The sequence below is a fragment of the Magallana gigas genome, chromosome 4 (genome assembly GCF_963853765.1).
Source record: "Magallana gigas chromosome 4, xbMagGiga1.1, whole genome shotgun sequence".
Lineage (NCBI taxonomy): Eukaryota > Metazoa > Mollusca > Bivalvia > Ostreida > Ostreidae > Magallana > Magallana gigas.
Genome location: NC_088856.1, coordinates 14391858 through 14414076, shown reverse-complemented (window position 1 = coordinate 14414076; position 22219 = coordinate 14391858). Strand labels below are relative to the sequence as shown.

Sequence of the window (22219 nt, the reverse complement as noted above, 5' to 3'; positions counted from 1 at the left end):
TGTCAATAAAGAGTTTTAAAAATACAAGTGAAGACAGTTGAAATCATATTGAAAGTACATGTGTAAAAGATTACCACAGCGACATCATAATTAATGTAGATATGGCGTCATAAAAATTATATTTTGATAAATTAATGTTTTTTAGCAAAATATGGATGTTTTCCATTGGATTTTCAACTCGGAGACATTGAGCGCATGCTTGCTCAAGTAACTATGATGTGTATACCATATAATTATACAAAGAAAAACATGTGTTAAAATCGTACTTGAACAGACCTTCACTCTTCCAAAGGCACAATATGAGGGGAGATGGCAATATTTTCATTTGTTTGCAAAATTGCAAGAATTAGCCCATTTAAGTGATGCCATAGATAAACAGCTTTTGGACAATGACACAAGGTATATAAGATTAAAGTGATAGATGTATAACATTTTTTATTTGATTTTGATAACATACTATTTAAAAATTGGTTAAAATTCGGGGCAGATATTTGACCAAATCAAATATAGTCCTTTGAATTCAAGTTTCATTTTCAATCATTTTGAGATGCCAAATTTATTTGTTTTAAAACTTTATTGGTTTTTACATACTTAGTACCAGTACATAAAAATAAACCTTGACTCACATCTTTGACAACTATCAAAACCATATAGTTTATATGTGAATGTACCAAATTGTGGATATGATAATGGATTGTAAATTTTTGATATCTGAATTAATAATTCCTAATGTGCATCTTCTAGCAGCAATTTTTAAAAGTCAGCACGTTGTCAATCATCACTTAGAGAGAGAGGAGAGTGATAAAGAAGAGCGAAAATTTTTTTGCTAGTGTTTTTATATTTTATTATAACAAAGGTACAAAAATTAATTAAGCAACAATCAACACACAAGAAGCACTGAATTCTGGGAATCATTCACAAGTAAATAGTTTCACTTTCTTCCTGGAAAACAATATATATATCTACATAACAATACAAACTATAGGAAAGAACAAAAGCAACACAGCAAATATGTAACACTGAAAAGGCACGTATAAAATTAAAAAAGAAACAAAATTTACAGCTACATGTATATTACACCAATGGATGAATCATGAACTACATTTACAAATGTGAAAGAGAGTTGCATTACTAGACTTGCTCACTGAGTTCAGAATAACTTCCATACTGTCTATGATATCTGAACTCATGTAATCTAAGTTTTGCACACCAAAAATACTGGCTGGTGGGTATTTATAACAATATTGGGGAAAACGATCAACATGAAAAGAGTTTTACTATTTTTTTTTTTTTTTACATTCTATTTATTTCTTTACTTGTAAACAATATCCATGGTCAGAAATGATGCTTCCTGGTACTGTTGAAATTGGGGGGAAATTCTAAACATCAACTGCTTGAGGCTGTTACAGATAAATATGCACATGTCTGGGTGTTTGCTCTCTATTAGGCATTATAATGTTTTATTTTTTTTTTAATGAAAAATGTGAGTTTAATTCATTTTTCAAAATTGTTAATAAACATACAGCTGCCCTGTTTTTGTTTGTTGTAAATACTGTACATATATAATACACTGTCTCATATGCAATATTCATCATATCCACATACAAGTACAATGAATCACCTTATATGGTACATGTATATCCAACAAAAAAAACCCCCAGTTTGAACAGCCATTCTTATTATTGGCACAAAGAAAAACTGGCATATGTACAATTCTATGAATCCCTCATTGATATGCTAGATTCTAAGTAATCAGAATATTTCTAAATGTTGGCAGCAGTTTGAATAATAACCACTCAATTGTCTGACTTGTTCTATAGCAATAGAATGGACAAGGCTATTATACACACATACAAAACAATATGAATCAATGTTACGAGGACCAATTATGCATACCGGTATGTGCTTGCCAATCCTTACAAACATGCGAACATACAATCTTGTACACTATAAGTGTGTTAACATTCAAGATCAAACAAACTGATATCATCTTCTTCTTTTTTTAAACGTTATTGCACTTTAGCTCAGCTAGTTCCTTCTACCGCGACGTTTAATGGCTGCCGTACACTGAGGACAAAACCACTTCCCTTTGGGAGCCTGGGTCAGGCCAACACAACCGTAGTGGAACCACTCAATGGGGCACTGCAATAAACAAGAAAATATGTGTAATTTACCGCTATCAGTGACCATTCAATGGGACAATGCAAAGAACAAGAGCACACATAAAATATTTCTGCGACCATTCAAAGGGATACTACAATTAACAAGAAGAGTGTACATGTAAATTATTAATTGGTCAGAGCACAGGCGCTTGTTTCTGTGATAAAATTTATCCCTTGGTATGGTACATGTAAAAACATCAAGTTTCATTATTATACTATAGGGTGAACTTTAATTACAAACACCTATGGGTCAGAGACTGTCAGCAAATTGACAAGGATTAATTTATAGAGGTGTGAACTAAACTCCAACTTGTTCTGTGAAATCATTAGAATTTGAAGGACAATTTTTGCAGAATCCATGTATTATTATTTTACACGTTCAAGGGGACAAATTTTCAATAATAATTGATAATGTGTTTCATTATTACTTGATGATATTTAATTTGTGGGTAAGGGGGATCAACAAAAATTTTAAAAAAGAATCTACATCTTTGGAAGCAAATTAACAAACACCAATAGCTACCTTAATACACAGAAAAAAATAACTAAACTGGCACTTACATCATCATTGTCACAGCCCACCATGTCGCCATAAGACACCTGGTTACACAGACAGTAGCGGGGCTCATTGGGGTCATTTTGCCAGTCCACCGGCTGGCCGTTCTCGTCCACTATCTGGAGGTCGCTAGAGGCATCCTCCACCATGGGGGAGGCCACCTGGGCAGAGAGAGGGGTCTGTGGGGTGCTGGGCTGCTGGGTGAGGGACAAGGACGGAATGGAAGAACTGGCCAGCTGATTCTGAGCTTCCCGGATTAGGGTGCTGGCCTTAGAAGTGGCTCTGTTTACAAGAACAATTAGTATGTAGTTTAAGATCTTACGCAAAAAATCATCCAGAATAACTCAACTTTCTAAAAAACCTTGATAACCTTTCACCATTTAAAGGATGTATAAACAGAGAATGATGAAGATCAACTGCTTACTTTTTGGAGCGTGGCACTTTGTGTGATTAATTCTCGTCTATTCTTTGTATTTAAGTACATGTACCACTATTACATTAATACACTAATGGTATATAAAGAGTGCTTACTTTTTGGAGCGTGGCACTTTCTGTGTGATTTCAGCCACGGGGGTGGGGGTGGAGGGTTGGGAGGTATAGATATACTCCTTGGTGGACAGCTCCTTGGTCAGGTCTTTGGCCATGGCCACATAGCTGGCCTTCATGCTTGGGGTCCTCCTTCCCTGCTGGCCCATCTACCGAAAAGCATGTCAAGATAAGAGCAATCATGTGTAAAACTTGAAGCATAACCCTGTTTATTGTACACATTGTGGAAAATACTTAATAATGTTGATGAGCATTCAACATTTCTAATAAAGATACGACAAATCATGAATTCACAATTTTCATCAAAATCTTTTTCTGTCATTTTGTTCATTAGTCAAGTTGTCACAAGCATAAGCAACAACATACTTTTCGTATCCATTTTAAAGTCAATATCATAAAATTAAGTACACTCATGTTCATGTTGTTTAAACTATATTTCAAATATGCATGTACATGATCACATTTTTCTGAAACAAATATTGAAAATTTATCATTCCTGCAAGTGCATCAACTGCTATGAAATAGGCCTATAGACATTGACTCTTACCACCTGTTGTGTTGCTGCTATTGCTTGGGATGCTGCCGCTGCTATTGCAGCATTGCTACCCGCTCCCATATGACCTGAAAACAAAATAAAACTCAAACATCTTAACCCATTTTCAATTCTTAAACTTGAACGCAAATGTACAGTTTATGTTTGATAATACCATAACTGGCTTAATTTGATAATAAACTCCAACGTCTGAACCCATTTTCTTAAACTTGAATGCAAACGTACGGAATAAATCATCAGTATTTATTTACCCATACTGTGTCACTGTGGAATACAGATCAGTATGGTGCTGATATAGCACATCAGCATGTACTTACCCAGACTGTAACTTATGGACTGTGTAGAGGTAGAGTTGAACATGGAGAGGGACGGGGAATTGGACCCAGAACTGGACTGTCGGCGACTCTGACCGATGGCCTCGCGGGCGGCCTCGTTAGCGATGGTGGACAGGACTTTCTCCGTGGCCATGCGCTTCTCTGTGTGATTGGTTACCTGTGACTGGGCATGAAGTAACTTCCGCTCTAGAGAGAGATGAAAAGTTTTACCATATAATGAGTATTTAGTACAATGTATTGAATATAACTTTTTAAAATAAATTATCAGGTTTTTTTTTTTTAGCAAAGAACACTTTGCATGACTACCAGTACCCCTAGTAACTTGATTTTATTATTTAAGAATATGTCTGCATTTGAATTCAATTAAAAAAAAAAATTGAATGTCCTATAAAACACTCTGTAAAATGTGAATTTCTAGTTCATTAGCAAAAAATCTCATTCTTACTTTCTGCTCTGTTACTGCCCAGGGAAGGTGGTTTATCCAACTCCAAGGACCCTAAAATCATCAAAAATAAAACATATCGAGTTTAATGCCTAATAATTCAAGATCGTACATGCAATGATCATTCATAGCACTTGGGTTTAATTAAAGCCAACTGTTTTTTAAAATAAAACAACAACATTGTGTTCTACATGTACATTTGGAAATACATTTATAAATCAAATGCTGCTGACAAGAAGGATTGTTTATGAGTCTATGGAGAAATTTCTTAACCTTCTTTATTCCGTGTAAATTTACACAAATAAACTTGCTGTTTTATCTAGATAGCATACACGTAATAACGTCAAATAGCCTCCATGCTATTTGCCCATGGTGAATAGTCATTGAAACAATTCACCTGCCGCATTAGATTTTCCTCGCGTTTAACCTACTTTTCTCTAACACTTCTGTGATTCCTGCATTGTCCGCCTCTAGTTCCATTTTAAATTTCGACAGCTCTTGGTCCAGTTTTCGTAAATGTCTGTCCACCTGATAAAATTTAGCGGAGAATAAGGCAAAGACCAAATAGTATAAGTCACAAATAAATTGAATTCAATTTATTAGTTAAAAGAATTAAACCTTTGTTTTACTTAAGGAAAGAGATGTACCGGTACATGAATCACTTTAAGATTTGTTGCATGAAAACAATTTTCAATAATTAATGCAACCTAATTATGAATGAAATTGTAAGGGTACCGGTATATGACTTAAAAGTGTTTAATCTAAGAGCATACCAGGTCGTATATGTGATTTGCGAGCTGCACTTTTTCATCAGCATCTTCTAAGGTCTTGTAATAATCCTGTTAAACATAGAGATCTCAATCATAAATAGTCTACTCAGACTAGAGTTAAGTCCCTTTTTCGAAATCTTTCTAATTGCTTACACAAGTGAGAAGGAATTGGAAACCTAATGAGCAATTTTAGCTGTTTCCTAATAATTTTACTTTAAATTCACAAACTTCTGTGTCAAATAAATGATCACTCAATTATGCTACACAGAGTTAACCCCACTGATAACAATTATTTATCTATCTCCATCTCCTTTTGAACATGACCAAACATTAACAGTATCATACTGTGAATAGATCACACCATTTCTAACTGTGGAACCCCCCTCCCCTAAAAAAAAACCCCAAAACAACAAAACATAACCCAATCTGTGTTTACCTGTTTGATCTGTTTGTATTGTTCATCTTTTAGTTCGCCCTTTATGTTGGGTTGTGTACACTTCTTGAAGAAGTTCTTCACTCTTTCATCAAGATTGTCCAAGGCATCTGTCAATTATCAAAAAATTGTTTGAAAATTTTCTGAAGCAGCTACCAGTACTGTATATAGGGAAATACCCCCCCCCCCCCCCCCCCATTTTACTTTCGTCCACCTTGTAATGGGACAAATTTACGACTGGACGAATTCAATTTTTAATTACGTCTTAATAAAAAAGAGTACTATTACACAACTGTGTCTGGGTGAATTCAAGATGGGGCGAAACCATTTACATGTGTAGAAGGGCAAAAAACATCCCCCCGTTTACAGTACTCTGTATTTGATCAAACTCAAGCAAAAAGGAAATATCCTATATTGCAAACCAAGTTTAAATCAAATGTGAGGTATTCAACAAGGTTGTCAAGAATTTTGTTCTTACAAATAATTTCTGCACTAACCAGACTGAATCCCATCTTTCATTATCTACATAAGCTCAGATGTGAAAATTAGGAGCTGCAAGCAACTTTAACAATGGTCAAAACAAGGTTGGATTACAAAACAAGTATGAGTCACATGAACAAATGTCAATTTCCACATGCATTTATTTCAAAATCAAAGGTTTTTTTAGACCCGGGTTTAATTTGTATTGTAAGATAGTCAAGCATATTGATACCTTGGATGTCATGAAAAACAGCATTTTTTCTAACTTACTCTGAACTTGTAAATCCATTTCTCTCATTTCTGTAAGTCTTTCTCTCATCTCCATTGGCAGGTTCTCTATCACTGAAATTTATATCCATAGACACTAATAAGGGTAAACCTATAAAATCATTATTTCTGCATACTTATTCTCTTGACTATAACAACTGCAGCTAAATCCACCATTTAATAAAATAGGACAAGAAATAATCAAGTTACCCATAACATCATGTATACCTCTGTTGTTTTCGCTAAGTAACTCTATAATCACCACAATGATCATATGCTAGATAACAAATTTTTAAAAAAAAAAGTCAGGCTTTTTACAGTAAAATGTCGACAATCGCACATCGTTAATTTACATATTTTTCAAGCAAAACATTAGTCTGACCGGACTGACTTAGGACAGAAATTTTGTTAATCTGAAGTAAAATCTATTACTAGTAGTCTGTGACTAACAGACTAATGTTAGTGTTGAACACTAATAGCTCCTAAATCTCGACAGTCTTCTTCAATTTCTTGTGTTGATTATATTGGAAATGTCTAAAACCTAGCCCTCTGAAGAGTTTAAACAAATTTTTCTGAAACAAATCTTTTTAATCTATTTCTTTTCAAAGTTGTTCGGAGCATTGTTACTTTGCAGCGACCTTTAGCATAATGAATAAATAGAACGGTGGATCCAACTGTGCATGTTTCCAGAAAATTTGAAATCTAAATGTGCATGTGATTATCGAGATATTACGCAATAAATGGTGGAAGCAGAAACTTGGGACAGAGTAGAGTAAAATATACCATGAATGGCATGACTCATATTAAAGTTATGCCGATGGCATCTTTAAAATTATTAAAAAATTATCTTTTGTAAATCCAATATTAGAGAATTTAAATAAAACGGACATAACTTTTAAAACTTCGTTTTACAAAAGTACAAAATATTTTCATGATTATGTCATATCACAGCACACCTTCTCTGTATTTCAACATCATTTTTTCATGAATGAACATATTTGATTCGAAAGATGAAATTGTATTTTGTTATTAAACACATGTTTGATTTAAAGGTGCATTAAACATTGATACTTACTCTCCAAATAGTCTTCTAAGTACAACATGGTTAGCTTGTTTTTAGTCCACTTCTCTTTCTTTCGAAATTGTTTATCTACTTTCACTTTTCAGTATTGAATATAAAGATGATTCTCAAGGTCTTCCGAACAAAACATGCGCCAAAAATATTTTGTTACGCTGGTTTTCATTGGTCAATAATTTTGCTAAGAGATTAACGTTTTACCAGAAATTTTGACGTCATATTCATCAAGAGCAAATAAAATAATGATTATTCATATTTGTGTTAACCTTATAATTGTTATTATTATAACAATCCATAAGATCTTGTTAGAATAATTTATTATACAAAAAAATACACATCGGGCTCGAGGTTCCGGTATATCATCTGCAAGTTTCTCACATCGTATGATCGTAACGGTAACATCGTTGCGATTGTAGTGCCAATTTAAAAGAAAAACGACATAACAATGTTGTCAAGGAAACTTTTACCTAAGAATGTGACAAATGTCATAAAAGGGTTTGCATGCCAATGTAGAAATTATTCGCAAAACGAGGTAAATATAAAGTTTTCGATGCATTCCAGATTTAACTGGTTTACTTAAAATTGTGTCAGATAAAGTTTCAAAAAGCCAAATACACTGTACTGTGCTCTCTGTTTGGTTAAATTATTGCTGCTGTGCATCAGAGCAGTAAATTGTTGTAAATCATGCAATGCACAATTACCGAAGTTTTCGATCTTTAATGAATGCAATTTTTATTCTTGCGAACATACAGCTGCATACACCTGCTGTTTAATGAATTTTTACATGTGTAACGGGATATGAGAAATAATAAAAGACCAGGCTCAGACCCCCTGAATCTGCTACCTGAATCATTTTTAAGGTGCTCTAAAAACTGGTCTGACTGCCCCCCCCCCCCAACACATCCCTTTGAATCATCTTTGGCCTTGAAGATAAGAATGCACACCTCACACCTCAGATTCCTTCCCCTTGCGACGGGATTCTGGGGGCCGCCTTTGGCCCCAAAAGGTCCAGGGCAGATCCTTGGTGGGGGGTTCAGGGGGGGCAAAGCCCCTCAACAGAAAATTAATTTGCGATTTTTAGTTTTCCTGTCATTCCTGATCAGAAATTTTGTAATTTTACCAGTTACATTAATGAAGATTTTAGCATGCATGTGATACTACATATTGGAATTAGAGCCAGATCTCATGAATTTTGTTCCAGAAAATATTGATATGAAAGTACATCATTTAATAGGTTTGTTTAAACATGTTAAATGTAGAATGGTTTTAGTTTTAAAAACAAATTCAGTATTTTCGCAAAGTACAATTAGTTATTGGAAGGGGATTGTGGTGAAAAGTCTACTGAGGCAGTTGCCTCATTTCCACAATGAGAATCCCCTGAGATGGATGGAAGAAATAATGACAATTATTAAATCACTGATTCTCTACAAATAGAGGCAGAACTATCTGGCCACCAGCATGCAAAGAGGTCTGACTGTCGAATGTGAATAACATTGAAGTTTAAAGCAATGGAAAGCATCTCGGTCGTTTTATTAAGGATACATGATGTGTTGTACCGATGCAAATTTTATGCTGACCAGTATTTGGATGAAAAATGGTTGCAGAAATCTCTACTGGCGTGCGACCAGTTCTCGCCGAGTACCATTTCTCGCCAGAACATTGTGACGTCATTTTATCAACACATAAAATTATGTACGAAAAATGACGTCACAATGTACTGGCGAGAAATGGTACTAGGCGAGAACTGGTCGCACGCCAGTACTCTACACCGTTTTGTGTATTGTGTAGATCTTCTCTTACATAGAGACAAGTGGATCTAGAACTAGGATATGAATTGATAATGCTGCTAGATATAGATTATGAAGTCATAAAATTTAGCTGCAGGTCTGTAGCTCCCGGTCTGAAAAAATTCGAATGGACGACCTGGGAGCTACAGGGCCACCCATTGAAAAAATTGCGCAGAAAAACGTGTGCTAGTTTTCGACTAATTTACCTTATATATATGCAAATTCTGTGAAAACAATTAGTACCATTAAATTCTTCATGCAATTTACTACTGATATCGTGTCTTCACTTGCCTCGGATAGTCTTTTAAACACCATCACCAGTCCCGTAAATTCATGTGGTGCACTTTGTTTACATGTAAAAATGGCAACTCTCGATCTCGATGTATATTCAACATTTCCGAGGTCGGTAGCGTGTTTCGGAGAAAGTCTGAGGCAAATAAAGAGGCGATATCAGTAGTAAATTGCATGAAGAATTTAATGGTACTAATTGTTTTCACAGAATTTGCATATATATAAGGTTGCCTATAAATAGGTTAATCAGTCCAAAACTAGCGCACGTTTTTCTGCACAATAAATATACAATTTTTCAATGGGTGGCCCTGTATCTCCCAGGTCGTTCATCCGAATTTTTCAGACCGGGAGCTACAGACCTGCATCTACATGAAATTATGACGTCAACAAATTGATTTGCTTCATCAGATCTTTTTTAAATGATATTCATATAACATAAAATTAATCCTTTGTGATAATACCAATAATCATGCTCTATTAATATGAGGTATAACTTTAATTTTTAATTATTTTTCCATTAACAGACTTTGAAAAAAACCTGTTTGTATGACTACCATGTCAAAAATGGTGGCAAGATGGTTCCATTTGCTGGCTGGAGTATGCCTGTCCAGTATACAGAGGGTATATCAGAGTCTCACCTTCACGTGCGGTCGGCGGCCGGTCTGTTTGATGTCTCCCACATGCTGCAGACAAGGGTCACGGGGAGGGATGGAGTGGCCTTCATTGAGAGCATGATTGTGGGGGATGTGGGAGGGCTGAGGGACAATCAGGGCACCCTGTCAGTGTTCACCAATGAACGGGGAGGGATTCTGGACGACCTCATTGTGTCCAAGACGGAGGAAGGGTATCTGTACGTGGTCTCCAATGCTGGCTGTGCTGACAAGGACTATAACAACATGCAGGTCAGGAAATGTGAACAAGTGCTTTGTTGGACTGATGTAGTTGAGGCTGATTTTATGTGTTTATGAAATCAATTGTTGAAAATTGATTTTTGTTGAAAATTTGTATTACATGTACCATATTCATGAATGAGATGACAGTATGCATTTAGCCTTTGTAGGAACCATTATTAGAAAATGGATTGTATTTGATTAAGATGTAACTGTTTAAAACAAACTACCCATTAATTATTATTGTATATCCCCACAGACACAAGCAGAACAATGCAGGAAAAAAGGAATGGATGTCAATGTAGAAATTATTAGCAATGGACTTTTGGCCTTACAAGGTACACTTGAAAGCATTAATTAAAAAACCCTAATACATAAACAGTCAGAGGTGAGACTGATTTCCATCATATTTTGTCATGTTTCCATTTCAAAGTTACTGGTAATTCTTCCAACCCATTTACTCCATAGTACACTATCATGCCATGGTCCCAGTGTAGAGAAACTTCTTGACCCACAGTTGAAACCAAAATAAATTAGTGTGCCCCGTAAAACAAATGAGATGATTTAGTGTGCCCAGACTTATCAATTTGATGAGAAATAATGAAATACAGTCATATTTATTTACAGTCTGAGGTTTATATTCTAATCTATGTCCTAAAATGAAATCATTATTTTTAAAAATGATGAAATTCAGTCTCACCCCTGATTGACAAAAGGTGAAATCAGTGTAAATTGATAGAGATGGGGAAACTTGAATAATCTTTGTTGCGTTTAGGACCATCCATGTCTAGTGTACTGCAGGAGGGAGTAGACTTTGATCTTAACAAGCTTCCATTTATGACCAACAAGATGGCTACAGTGTTTGGTATCCCAGAATGCCGAGTAACAAGATGTGGGTATACAGGAGAGGATGGAGTGGAGGTAATAGATGAGTTAGAGTCGGTCAGACTCAGATATTCTGTGGTTTCATTAATATTCAAGGGTATCAATTTTCGTGGATAAAGAGAAAATCACAGTTTCAAGGATATGTAAATTCGAGGCCAATGACCCTACCAATACAAAATCTTAATAGATATTGCACTTCAATGAACATTTAATTTCGGGGATCAACTTAACAACGAAATCCACGAAAATTAGCATTCAACGAATATTGATGAAATCACAGTATATTACAGCATCGTTAACAAGGGATATAAAGAAGTAGTTTAGTGACAACAGTCACAAATTCTCAATCGACGATATCAGAGTAAATGATAATGTATGATGCAAACTGTGATCATCTGTTCAATGTTATTTACTAGAAAATTTCAGGACAAAACTTCCATCCATTGAAGGTTTAAATTTCTTACAGGTATTAAAGTTCCAAATGCATCATCACAAACTATGGCCAATATGTTTGATTCTCTCCCATCTGGCTGTGGTTGCTTGAGACAAGAATATCTAGTAGTTCATTTAAATATTATTATTATATTATTTCATTATTATACAAAATTTATAAAGCGCCATATATAATTTATGATAAATTACTCTATAGCGCTGTACATATAAAAAGCTATTGGCATAAAAAGCTAAGAACATAAATAATATACCTAAATACACCAAATTTAAAAAAAAAAAAAAAAAAAAAAAAATAATATACCTAAATACACCAAATTTAAAAAAAAAATAAAAATACATATAATAACACTAAATTTTGTTTACATGTTAAAATCAATGCTGTGCTGTCTCTGTACTCAATAAAATAAAGTTTAAAATGCGTAAATACTTAAGAATAGTCTGGATAAGCCTATCTGAAAAGATAGGTTTTCAATAATTTTTTAAAATGAATAAAATTTCCCTCTAATCTAAGATTTTGGGGAAGGTTGTTCCACAATGTAGAACTGGCCACGTCGAACCGCCTGTCACCATACGACCTAGTCCGCGCACGCGACTGAACAAGGTGCATAGAGCTCTCTGAGCGCAGAGACCTATTTGGCTTGTAGACCTGGACCAGTTCTTGTATATAAAATGGCGATGTTCCGTGTAAGGCTTTGAAAAACTGTAGGATCAGCTTGTATTGAATTCGCTGCTTGATTGGAAGCCAGTGTAACTTGACCAGCACTGGTGTTATGTGGTCATATTTCCTAGTACCTGTTATAATCCTAGCGGCTGTGAAGTCTTGACAAGGAACTGGTACATACACCGTGTAGTAAGGCATTGCCGTAGTAAAAACGAGAGGTCACAAGTGAGCATACAAGGGTTTTACTAGCGCTTTCTGATATAAGGGTCGAATTCGACCAATTTTCTGTAGTTGGTGGTACATGATTTTGTGATGTTTCGAACCTGGTGATCCATGTTCAGTAACGAATCAAAAATGACACCTAAATTTTTTACAATTGATGAGACGCTAATATTGACCAATGAAAGTAAAGCACAGTCTGGAAATGACCTTTGATGTGGTCCTTTATCATCCAATTGCAGTTTACTGCTTATGCAGTAACACTGCACTGCCTGTAGAATTAAAACAAATTAAAAATTGATGTAACAGAAGACGCATGAATATCACGATACTTTATGACAAGCAGCTTTAGAAGGAGAGTGCTATACGGCCTCTGGATCGTGGCTAGAGACAATGATTACTAATGATAATTTTGAAAAAATCATAGCGACTCTGACAAAGGGAGATAACTTTTATTAACATGAAAGTTTTCTGTTTTGGTCATTTTATCTTCCCAAGTCAAGGGTTTCTGATCCGCACCGCTTTTCACAAAGTGTGAGAAGCGGTGCGAATCAGAAACCCTTGACGTGGGAAGATGTGGTCATTTGTGTCTGAGCAAGTTGATCAGAACAGAATCTCTATTAATTAAAAATATTATTCATCCTAAGTGAGATATTTTCAATACAATTTTGAATGGTCAAATTCAACCCTTTATCTATTCAGATCTCTGTGAGACCAGACAGGGCTGTGGATTTGGCCCAGGCTCTCACTGGGTCATCTAAAGCCAAGGTCATGCTGATCGGCCTGGGGGCCAGGGACACACTGCGCCTAGAGGCAGGACTTTGTCTATACGGCAGTGACATCGATGAAACCACAACTCCAGTCGAAGGGTCGCTCACATGGACTATAGGTGAGATTTTTTAATTACAGGATAGGGTGTTTGTTTTTACAAATTTCATTGATGCTCCTAATCCAGATATTTATGTAACATTTTCAAATTGTTAAATATTACAGTACTACAAAATGTATAAAAAAAGAAATACCGGTAGTTTGAATTGTCACTTTACTTCTAAATGAACATTGTATTCAAGATAATGATGTTCATGACACCAAAGTATCACCTGTGGTGAATTAATACATGAATTTACATATAGTGGTTTGTGATTAAAATCTCCATGACGAAGAGTTACAATCAAACGTCTTACACATTTTTTGCTTGAAATTAAAAGTTGATTTTCAAATTGTAATTTAATGTTTAAAATATCAGAATAAATGCACCTTCATGAACCAGTTCAAATAGGGGACTGACAATAAATTTGGTCACTGATTGTTTTGTAGGAAAAAGAAGACGAGAAGAAGCCAATTTTCCGGGAGCATCAGTAATTTTGAAACAAATTAAAGAAAAACCTCAGAGGCGACGAGTTGGTTTCATATCCTCAGGTGCCCCTGCAAGAGGTAGGCTAAATTAATGCTGCCATCTACATTTGCTTTATCTTTTGGTTTGTTGTTTAAAATATAAAAAAACCTGACATGTCTTTCACTTGAAATAGAATGCAACATTGATTTGATATTAACCACTTTCTTCATGTAGATTTTAAAGTTAACCATATGTATAGTGAATTTGATCTTCAACTATAGATCAACATCAAGAATTACATGTATAACTTTTAATTAGATAAATGATAAAGATAACCAAAAAATGACACTAACTTACATGTACATATTAATACAAATGGGGTTCCTGATTATACAATACTATATAAAATTCCTTATTTTACACGAGTACCGATACTTAATTCCGCGATTCCACTATTTTGTATCAAATCACGAGACCAAAAAATCGCAAGCAGCAATTTTTTTTTTTATAATTTCCTATTGTTAGTTTAAAACTGTGTGAAAAATAAAAGCAAGATTTTAAAATCTGCTAGGGCTGCTTCTTAAAATTTAATGTGGATATTAATTCCTTAGGTTTAATTCGGATTGATTTAGGAATCTACAGTACGTAACAATATTGCTTTAACAAGAATTCATTCTCCTTTTTATAGGACACACCAAAATTTATGATGAGTCAGGCTCTAGTTTGATTGGTGAGTTAACAAGTGGTTGTCCCTCTCCATCTTTGAAAGAAAATGTCTCCATGGGTTACGTGAAAACGGCTTTCACCAAAAACGGAACCAAAGTGAAGTTTGAAGTCAGGAAGAAAATGATCGATGCTGTTGTATCCAAAATGCCCTTTGTGCCATCAAACTACTTTTCTCCAAAATAAACTGTGTGTGCTATGTATCCAATTAGGTTTGTTTTGCCTTTTTATAAGAATTGAGAATGAATTTATTGTGGAAGGAGATAGTTTTTTTTCATGGTGGTGCATTTGATGTTAAGCTATACAGAAAGAATATTGTAGTGTTTGATACATAAAAGTTTAAGCTACATGGTTGTAGCTGTGTGATATTCTAGGAATTTTTAAAAGTTTTTTTAATCTCTCATGTGTGAAGAGATCCTGAAAAGGTATATAATGTGTATGCAAAAAATGTATAAGTTGATGAATTGTGTGAATCTCCGTTTAACCTTGATCTTCAATTATTATCAAATATTTTGTATGGAGTTTTTATACCCATGTACATTTGTTTTGAAGTAGTGCTTGTAATATTACATGTATACACTTTACTATGGAGAGGAAAATTTTACATTTTACTCTTACTTACGTATGTCAGGGCATTATATCAAAATGAATGAAATTAACTAAAGTTTACTTTTTGTCAACATGCATAAAGTGCTTTTTTATACATTAATATTCAAATAGTTATTTTGATCTGCATGTAAGTAGATCTGAAATACAGCACCAGCCTAAAACTACTTCATTTATTAAGATAACTATTTTTTCTGCATGTGTTGATATTCATGTTTTGATTCCAAATAGGTACTATATAACATTGAATTTTTTGCAACTTCGGAAAAGATAGCTATTTAAATATCATGAAATTAAATGATATAAAACTCGTTTTTTGTTTTTTTTGCAATGGAATTGTTTCTGGTTTAGATGATGCTTATCAAGCAAAATGTAGCAAAAATTACACCCCACAGAAAAATTCAGCATGGTGCAAAAGGGGGTACCATGAGTATAAGGTGTCATATACTAGTATTGTGTAGAATAGTTTCAATTTTTCTTTTGATCACATGTACATGTGTGATGTTATCATATGATAACCCCCCCACAAAAACTGTTGCATCAAATTTGAATATGTGTACATTTCTGTCTGCAGGGATTTAATAGATTTGCAATGGACAAATATGTTAAATCAATACGTGTGGACACAAATAAAATATTTTAAACTTTAAAATTTGATTAAAAAAAAAAAGAGGAAATACCGGTACATGTAATGCCAAAAAAATATGTTTCATCATTATGGCAGTGTACAAGATGATGTGCACTAGTCTAGATGCATGCACAGAGGGATTCTTCTTATTTGGTGCTTAGTGCTTAAAGTGAATCAATTGAGCAGTCTTATCCAGAGATAAAGTTTTTGAAAAATGTGGACAAATTAGGAAAATGTGCATGTGGCCAACTAGTCTACAAGAATATTGTGATTGTTTTGTATACACATGTACATGTACCGCAGTAACTTTGTTTCCTCCAATATAAGTCTCTTGTGCAAGTACTTTGTTGACAAAATGGTTTATGAATCCGAAAACTTTATTTTATCACATTAAAAAACAAAACCAAATGATTGTTTATAATGTTTTAATTCCTTTCAAAGAATCAACAAGTGTCCATTTACACAGTAAATGATTTCCTTAATGGCACATAACAGACACATACTCACAAGTACTGCATGTAAGAAATTAATTATACACTCATGTACATTACATGAATCTATTACATTAAAATCAGTCATATAAAAAATCATAATGCCATATAGCAATAAATAACACATATGAGGATTTGACATGATCCTAGCACTAACCAGCTCAACCTCCTAAAAATCTATGATATGTTCTAAAATCATATCTCTCACTAATTTCTTAAACGAGGCAAAGTATTGTATAGGGAAAAAATAGCAGCATGCGTATCAAGATGACATAAGAAAGTCATGAAATTATTAACACAATGATGAATAGTGTGGCACCAATACACCTATTATGAATTTCTGTTTGCACCGAGAAAAACATGAAAAAAACAAATTGAATACAGAATGGACATTAAGTCAGAATATGTATTATACAGAAAAAGTGTTCAGGGAAGAGCAATATACACCATGGAAGTATTCTTTGCATGGAATGACGTTCGGTAATGTTCTTCAACCATGATGAATACAATCGGAATGATTGGCAAGACCAAACATGTGTGACAAAGCATGGAACACCAGACGCATGTTTTAAAATATATTTCATGAAAGACAAGAGTATTCAACAGAGAAAGTACTATAAAAGAAACTAAGGTAAAATGTACTATAAAATCAATCCTGGTCATTAAATAAAGAGAGGAACAAATCGCACCAAGGTTAATTGTGATGAAAACAGTTTTGTTGAAGGAGGCAAAATCAGTATTTCTCCAATTACATTTAAAGGTAAGAATTAAAATATAAACAAATTATATACCGGTATATGCACTTGACTAGTACACAACATTATTACAAAAAAAATTCTTTCATTTCTCTACATATCTAATTGCAGTTTACAAGTGTTACATGTGTAAATATCCATTTACCATTAAATGTTTATTTCACATAAAACATGTAATGCAAAATCCTTATTTAATTAATAAATTATGTCATACTTTCACAAAATACAATAATACTTGAAGCAATTGCTTACATATCAAGACAACACAAAATATAAGGTCATTGAAAGTCCAGACAAAAATTTGATATCACATTATTAAAAATATGGGATTCTTAAACTATTATTTTTTCCCTCCAAAAATTCCTGCCTTTTTATTCGACCTCATTAACTTCTGTCGTCTGCTCCAGTCGGCAAGTCTCTGGGTCTGTTTCCTTGGCAACATGAGCTGGTTGCAAGCTGCGACAAGCTTGTGCTCATTCTTGCGGATATACATCCTGGCATCTTTTTGCATCTGTTTAATTTTCTCCGGCTTAATCTCGTTCAGCATGATGTTGTCGGACATGTAGGGATTAAATCTGTAATATGTCGCTGGGGGCAGAAGATCCTGCAGAGTCATGTGCACATCTAAAAAAAAAATACATATACATGTACCACTACATCACAGCAAAGCCGAGAGAACAAGAATTGACTAAAGGATATTTAATTGTTTAGAGAACTACATGTACACGCAATATGAGCTAAATTTTTGTTGATGCCCCCTTAAGCCAGAGCTCTCAGATATTTCTACATACCGGTACTTAAATATTGTTTACATATTTCACTTCTATCAAAATACAAAGGCAAAATTTTTAATATCTTCACATGGAGCACACTTTTTCAATGCCTCTTCTATACAAGAAACAATGGCTTACTTTCAGTATTTGTAGCACTATCTATGATATTGTCAATCTGTTTCTTCGCTGAGGGTAGACTAGACATAAGTTCAATATTTGGCTCATAGCGACCATTTCCAAGGGAGATAACACTCTGAATGGGTTCGTCGGGCCACAGAAGTTTACACTCGTGAATGGCGACACAGGCTGGGTTGTTGTGCATGATACCTCCATCCTGTAAATATGCAATGTAAGGAATAGAACATTTCAGAATGTTTCAAGAGATAACTATAAATTTCCTAATAGTAAATATCTGTTTTAACTTCTCGATATTATCATAATATTATCTAAGAAATACAAATGGAAATACTCATAACTTGGTGTGGTTTTAAAATCATTAACCCGCTAATTACATTTCTGGAATGCATGGACATTGTTATGAAACTTGATGTTTGATCTAACGTTATAATAATGATTATACATATTAAACAATTTAAAACAAGACAGGCTATCTGACACAGCAAGAACAGAACATTATAATCTGATAAATCTTTTTACCTGATGAATGTACTCATCCAGAACGAAAGGTTTGTAGAAGCCCGGGGCTGCTGAGGAAGCCCGGATACACTCCCACACCCTGTGTTTACAGCTGCCCGGGTACATGGAGTAGACCCCGGGGGGCAGATTGTAGGTCCGGAACATGTAGCTCTGTAGCTGACTGATGTTGGATAAGGTAGATAAAGCGGAATACTGTAAGGATTGAAACTTTAATCAGTACAATAAAAAGAAGAGTTAGATTTGGTAAAAAATGCTCATATGAATAAACAATCTAGGTATCAAGTAACTGTACTGCCTTCTCAAAATTAATTTATCTTTTAAAGAAAGTAAAAAGGGAAAAGTTCCATCTTAAACTTATTGCCAAGTGCTACAAAATTTTTAGGTTTATAGAATTGCACTGTAGAGGAACGTGACCATAGACTTGATTGATCAATTTTAGGCATTTCAACAAAAACTGGTCTATTTTATCTTACCTTTGGACAAAGAGAGTCTTCTGAGAAATCAGAGAGGAATTTGTCTCCCATTTTCTCCCTGCATCAGAAACAAAACAAAATTCATTTTCTAAAGAACATGTACATCTATTTCTGCCTTTTTGGAGCTTAACAGATGCTATAGTACATGTATTTATAGAATGTGTGTTCTGTATTGGATCCATATAAGTGGGCAGTAAATAAAAAAAAATTCAATCCCAAAACAAATTTTCTTTGTGGTATATTACATGTTACAGCTTATAGTCACTTTCTGAACTTGATAAAAAAATAAGGAAATTAAATAAAGAAATAACACATTTATTGTTTAAATGGATCTAATACATAATTGCTTCCTTCTTTACCTGAGAATTCGTTCAAACAATTCCACGTCATAGAAGGAATGATCCAGCACCAGCTGACTATACCCCCGTGTTCTGTTCTGGGTAAACATCTGCCGACTACACTCTATGTACAGTTCCTCACACTCTGTAATACTTCGCCGAAACAGGAACAAAATTGCCAGAATGAGTGAACCTGTGCTAACCCCACACACATAATCAAACAGCTTGTAGATCGGTTTGCCGCAATGGCGTTCTATTTCCCTGAGGGTCTGTAAGGCTACCAATCCCCTGAAAAATTCATTAAATGAAATAAATTTTGATTTCCACAGAACATGGCTCAAAATCATGCAATAACATAAGTAGGATTCAATTATAAGATTTGCTAGAAGACTAATACTTAATATTAAGGTAATTTAGAGATCGAGCTTATATTATATAATAATTCAAATTCTTGATCAGACAATTCTACTTGAAGTTTTTACCAGGTTCACCTAGAGCAATATTGCTCTGAAGACAGCAGATGAATTAAGAATAACTGCTACATAAGTCTTACTTTGTTCCGCCTCCATCAATGGTAAGTATATTGACCCCGCGACCCCTGGGAGGCTGGACATAGCCAATCAGTGACAGGGCCTGGGAAATCTCACTCTGGGTTAATTCACTGGATGTGTTTAGCTGCATTTTCAGTAGTACTGATAACAGACCATGCTAAAAATAACAATGGAAAATTATTGAAACATGGGAAAGTTGTTTGTTAAACAGACAAACCATAAACAGTCATTGCAATAAAGTTGAAATTCATATTATATTATTTCTGTTTCAAATAGAGTCAAATTGCAAAGAGCTTATGTAGCTAAATTTTGGATATGCCAAAAAGGGGGAATCTTTTAATATCATGATTTAAAAAAACTGTAAATTCCAAGGAGTTTAATAACCATCAATATAAAGTACAATATGTTACCTTCATAGCAGTTTGTCTTTCATCTGGATATAACATTAAGTGGTGACAAAAGTCCTCCAGTCGCCTGAGTTTAGAGTCTGGGGATTCGGCACGACTTATTAAATTCACATGCTCCAGTGTCTTTTTGGAAATTGCAGAGCGTGACACGTAATCTTTTCTGATAATCATTTTCTTCTTTACTTCTACTGTTGGTGTAGGTTCCTTAGCACTAGTGGCCCAAAATCTGTCCAGCAAATGCCACAACCCTCGATCCTGCACTTGACTTTTCTCAACCGTAGCATTTTCATTTTGGTTCTGTGCATTTTCTGACTTGGACAAAGGTATTGGTCTGTACCTTGGTTCAGGCTCTGCAGTTGGGTTATAAAATGACAAGACTGAGCTTTCTGCTATCTGGGTGGGAAAGTCTTTTGAAATAGCACTGGCCTCGTCCTCTATTCCAATGTCAATATCTTTTGATTTTTTTGCCTCGGTTTTCTTATGAAACTTTTCTTTGATTGATAAAGACGAAACTGAAACATACTGGACATAACCTTTCACAAAATCTGGGGTTCTGATAACTGCTTCAGATACACCATCATAAGCATCTTTTAATTTGTCCTTTAAATTACTGGGTATTATTCGATCTAATAAATCAGCTTTTTTATTCTGTGTTGGAGAAAAGTGGAATTTCTTCACAGTTTTAGGATTCCCAGTCTTATGCTGTCCTAGTTGACTTGTTTCTATGCTCTGGTGGAGATACTTATAACTTAGTGGACCCCCGACAGTGCTCTCCAGTATCCGCTGACTTGCACAAGATGCCCGCAGTGCAGACATTCCTATCTAAAGCTGTTTAATCTTCTGAAATGATAAAACATAGAAATGACATTAAATTTAATTTTTATAATAATTTTTTTTCTTGCACCTTAGGTTGAATTTGAGTATTATGCAACTGTCCTGAATGTAGACCTGTGTGTTCAGACTGAGGTCACAAAGGAGATCTGGGTTAGTAGGTCAGATAAATATTATGTTCAGAACAAGTCCAATACTAAACATAACAACACCCGTCTCTTGATGGCGAAGAGTTTGTCAATTTATTATATACATCTACAAAGTACATGTGTATTTACATCTTAGCATATGTTACGAAATGGTCCAATAATTATGAATATTTTTAATACTAATAATCACGTCACTGGCTGATTGGCATAAAGCCATAGCCTATACATTAATCACTAATTAGTAACTGATAAATAATTCATTTTTATACACACTACATTTTCAACAAGTCATACCAATAAGTGATGTGTAATTAATTAATAATCTGGAAATGAAAATTTTAGGAATAGCTAGCTGAAGATAAACTGATAAACAGATCAAATCAGATTTATCGGTTCATATTCACTTCTGTCGGATTTTGGCCAATACTTCAGTCCCGATATCAATTTAAAAATTAAAGTAAATATGGTTTGCTACCTGTTGTCTGGATCAAAGTTCCACAAAATAATGGTAGGTTTCGTTATTTGTTTACAAACGTCAACTGGTAAGAAATGCGTCACGTTCTTGATGGTGTGACACCCTGACACGTTAAAAGGCGGTTTTTGATTGGTTGATATGAAATAGGCCGATTATCTTGTTTTGAATGACTGTAAGTTATTCGAATTGATTTTGATGCATTCACTTACAAAACATGT

The 22219-nt window shown here is 34.5% G+C and overlaps 3 protein-coding genes across 3 annotated transcripts; 1 reads left to right on the top strand and 2 right to left on the bottom strand.

The window, feature by feature from the left end:
• Window positions 1-1211: 1211 nt before the first annotated feature.
• On the bottom strand, window positions 1212-7774 carry LOC105333232 (inhibitor of growth protein 3). Its single transcript, XM_011436103.4, has 11 exons — window positions 7620-7774; window positions 6548-6619; window positions 5801-5907; window positions 5368-5433; window positions 5026-5122; window positions 4598-4648; window positions 4135-4338; window positions 3812-3885; window positions 3250-3413; window positions 2724-3000; window positions 1212-2142 (listed from the first exon to the last, which is right to left on the bottom strand). Exons 1-11 carry the CDS (start codon window positions 7645-7647, stop codon window positions 2029-2031), a joined length of 1254 nt encoding a protein of 417 aa, XP_011434405.1. The 5' UTR covers window positions 7648-7774; the 3' UTR covers window positions 1212-2028.
• A 192-nt stretch (window positions 7775-7966) lies between these two features.
• On the top strand, window positions 7967-17315 carry LOC105333231 (aminomethyltransferase, mitochondrial). The gene is made up of 7 exons (XM_011436102.3): window positions 7967-8154; window positions 10225-10602; window positions 10850-10928; window positions 11366-11511; window positions 13511-13697; window positions 14126-14242; window positions 14833-17315. Exons 1-7 carry the CDS (start codon window positions 8068-8070, stop codon window positions 15051-15053), a joined length of 1215 nt encoding a protein of 404 aa, XP_011434404.2. The 5' UTR covers window positions 7967-8067; the 3' UTR covers window positions 15054-17315.
• LOC105333230 (calcium-independent phospholipase A2-gamma) lies at window positions 16510-22161 on the bottom strand. The gene is made up of 8 exons (XM_011436101.4): window positions 22002-22161; window positions 20550-21386; window positions 20142-20296; window positions 19610-19876; window positions 19251-19308; window positions 18778-18969; window positions 18259-18454; window positions 16510-17971 (listed from the first exon to the last, which is right to left on the bottom strand). Exons 2-8 carry the CDS (start codon window positions 21360-21362, stop codon window positions 17688-17690), a joined length of 1965 nt encoding a protein of 654 aa, XP_011434403.2. The 5' UTR covers window positions 21363-21386; window positions 22002-22161; the 3' UTR covers window positions 16510-17687.
• Window positions 22162-22219: the final 58 nt, after the last annotated feature.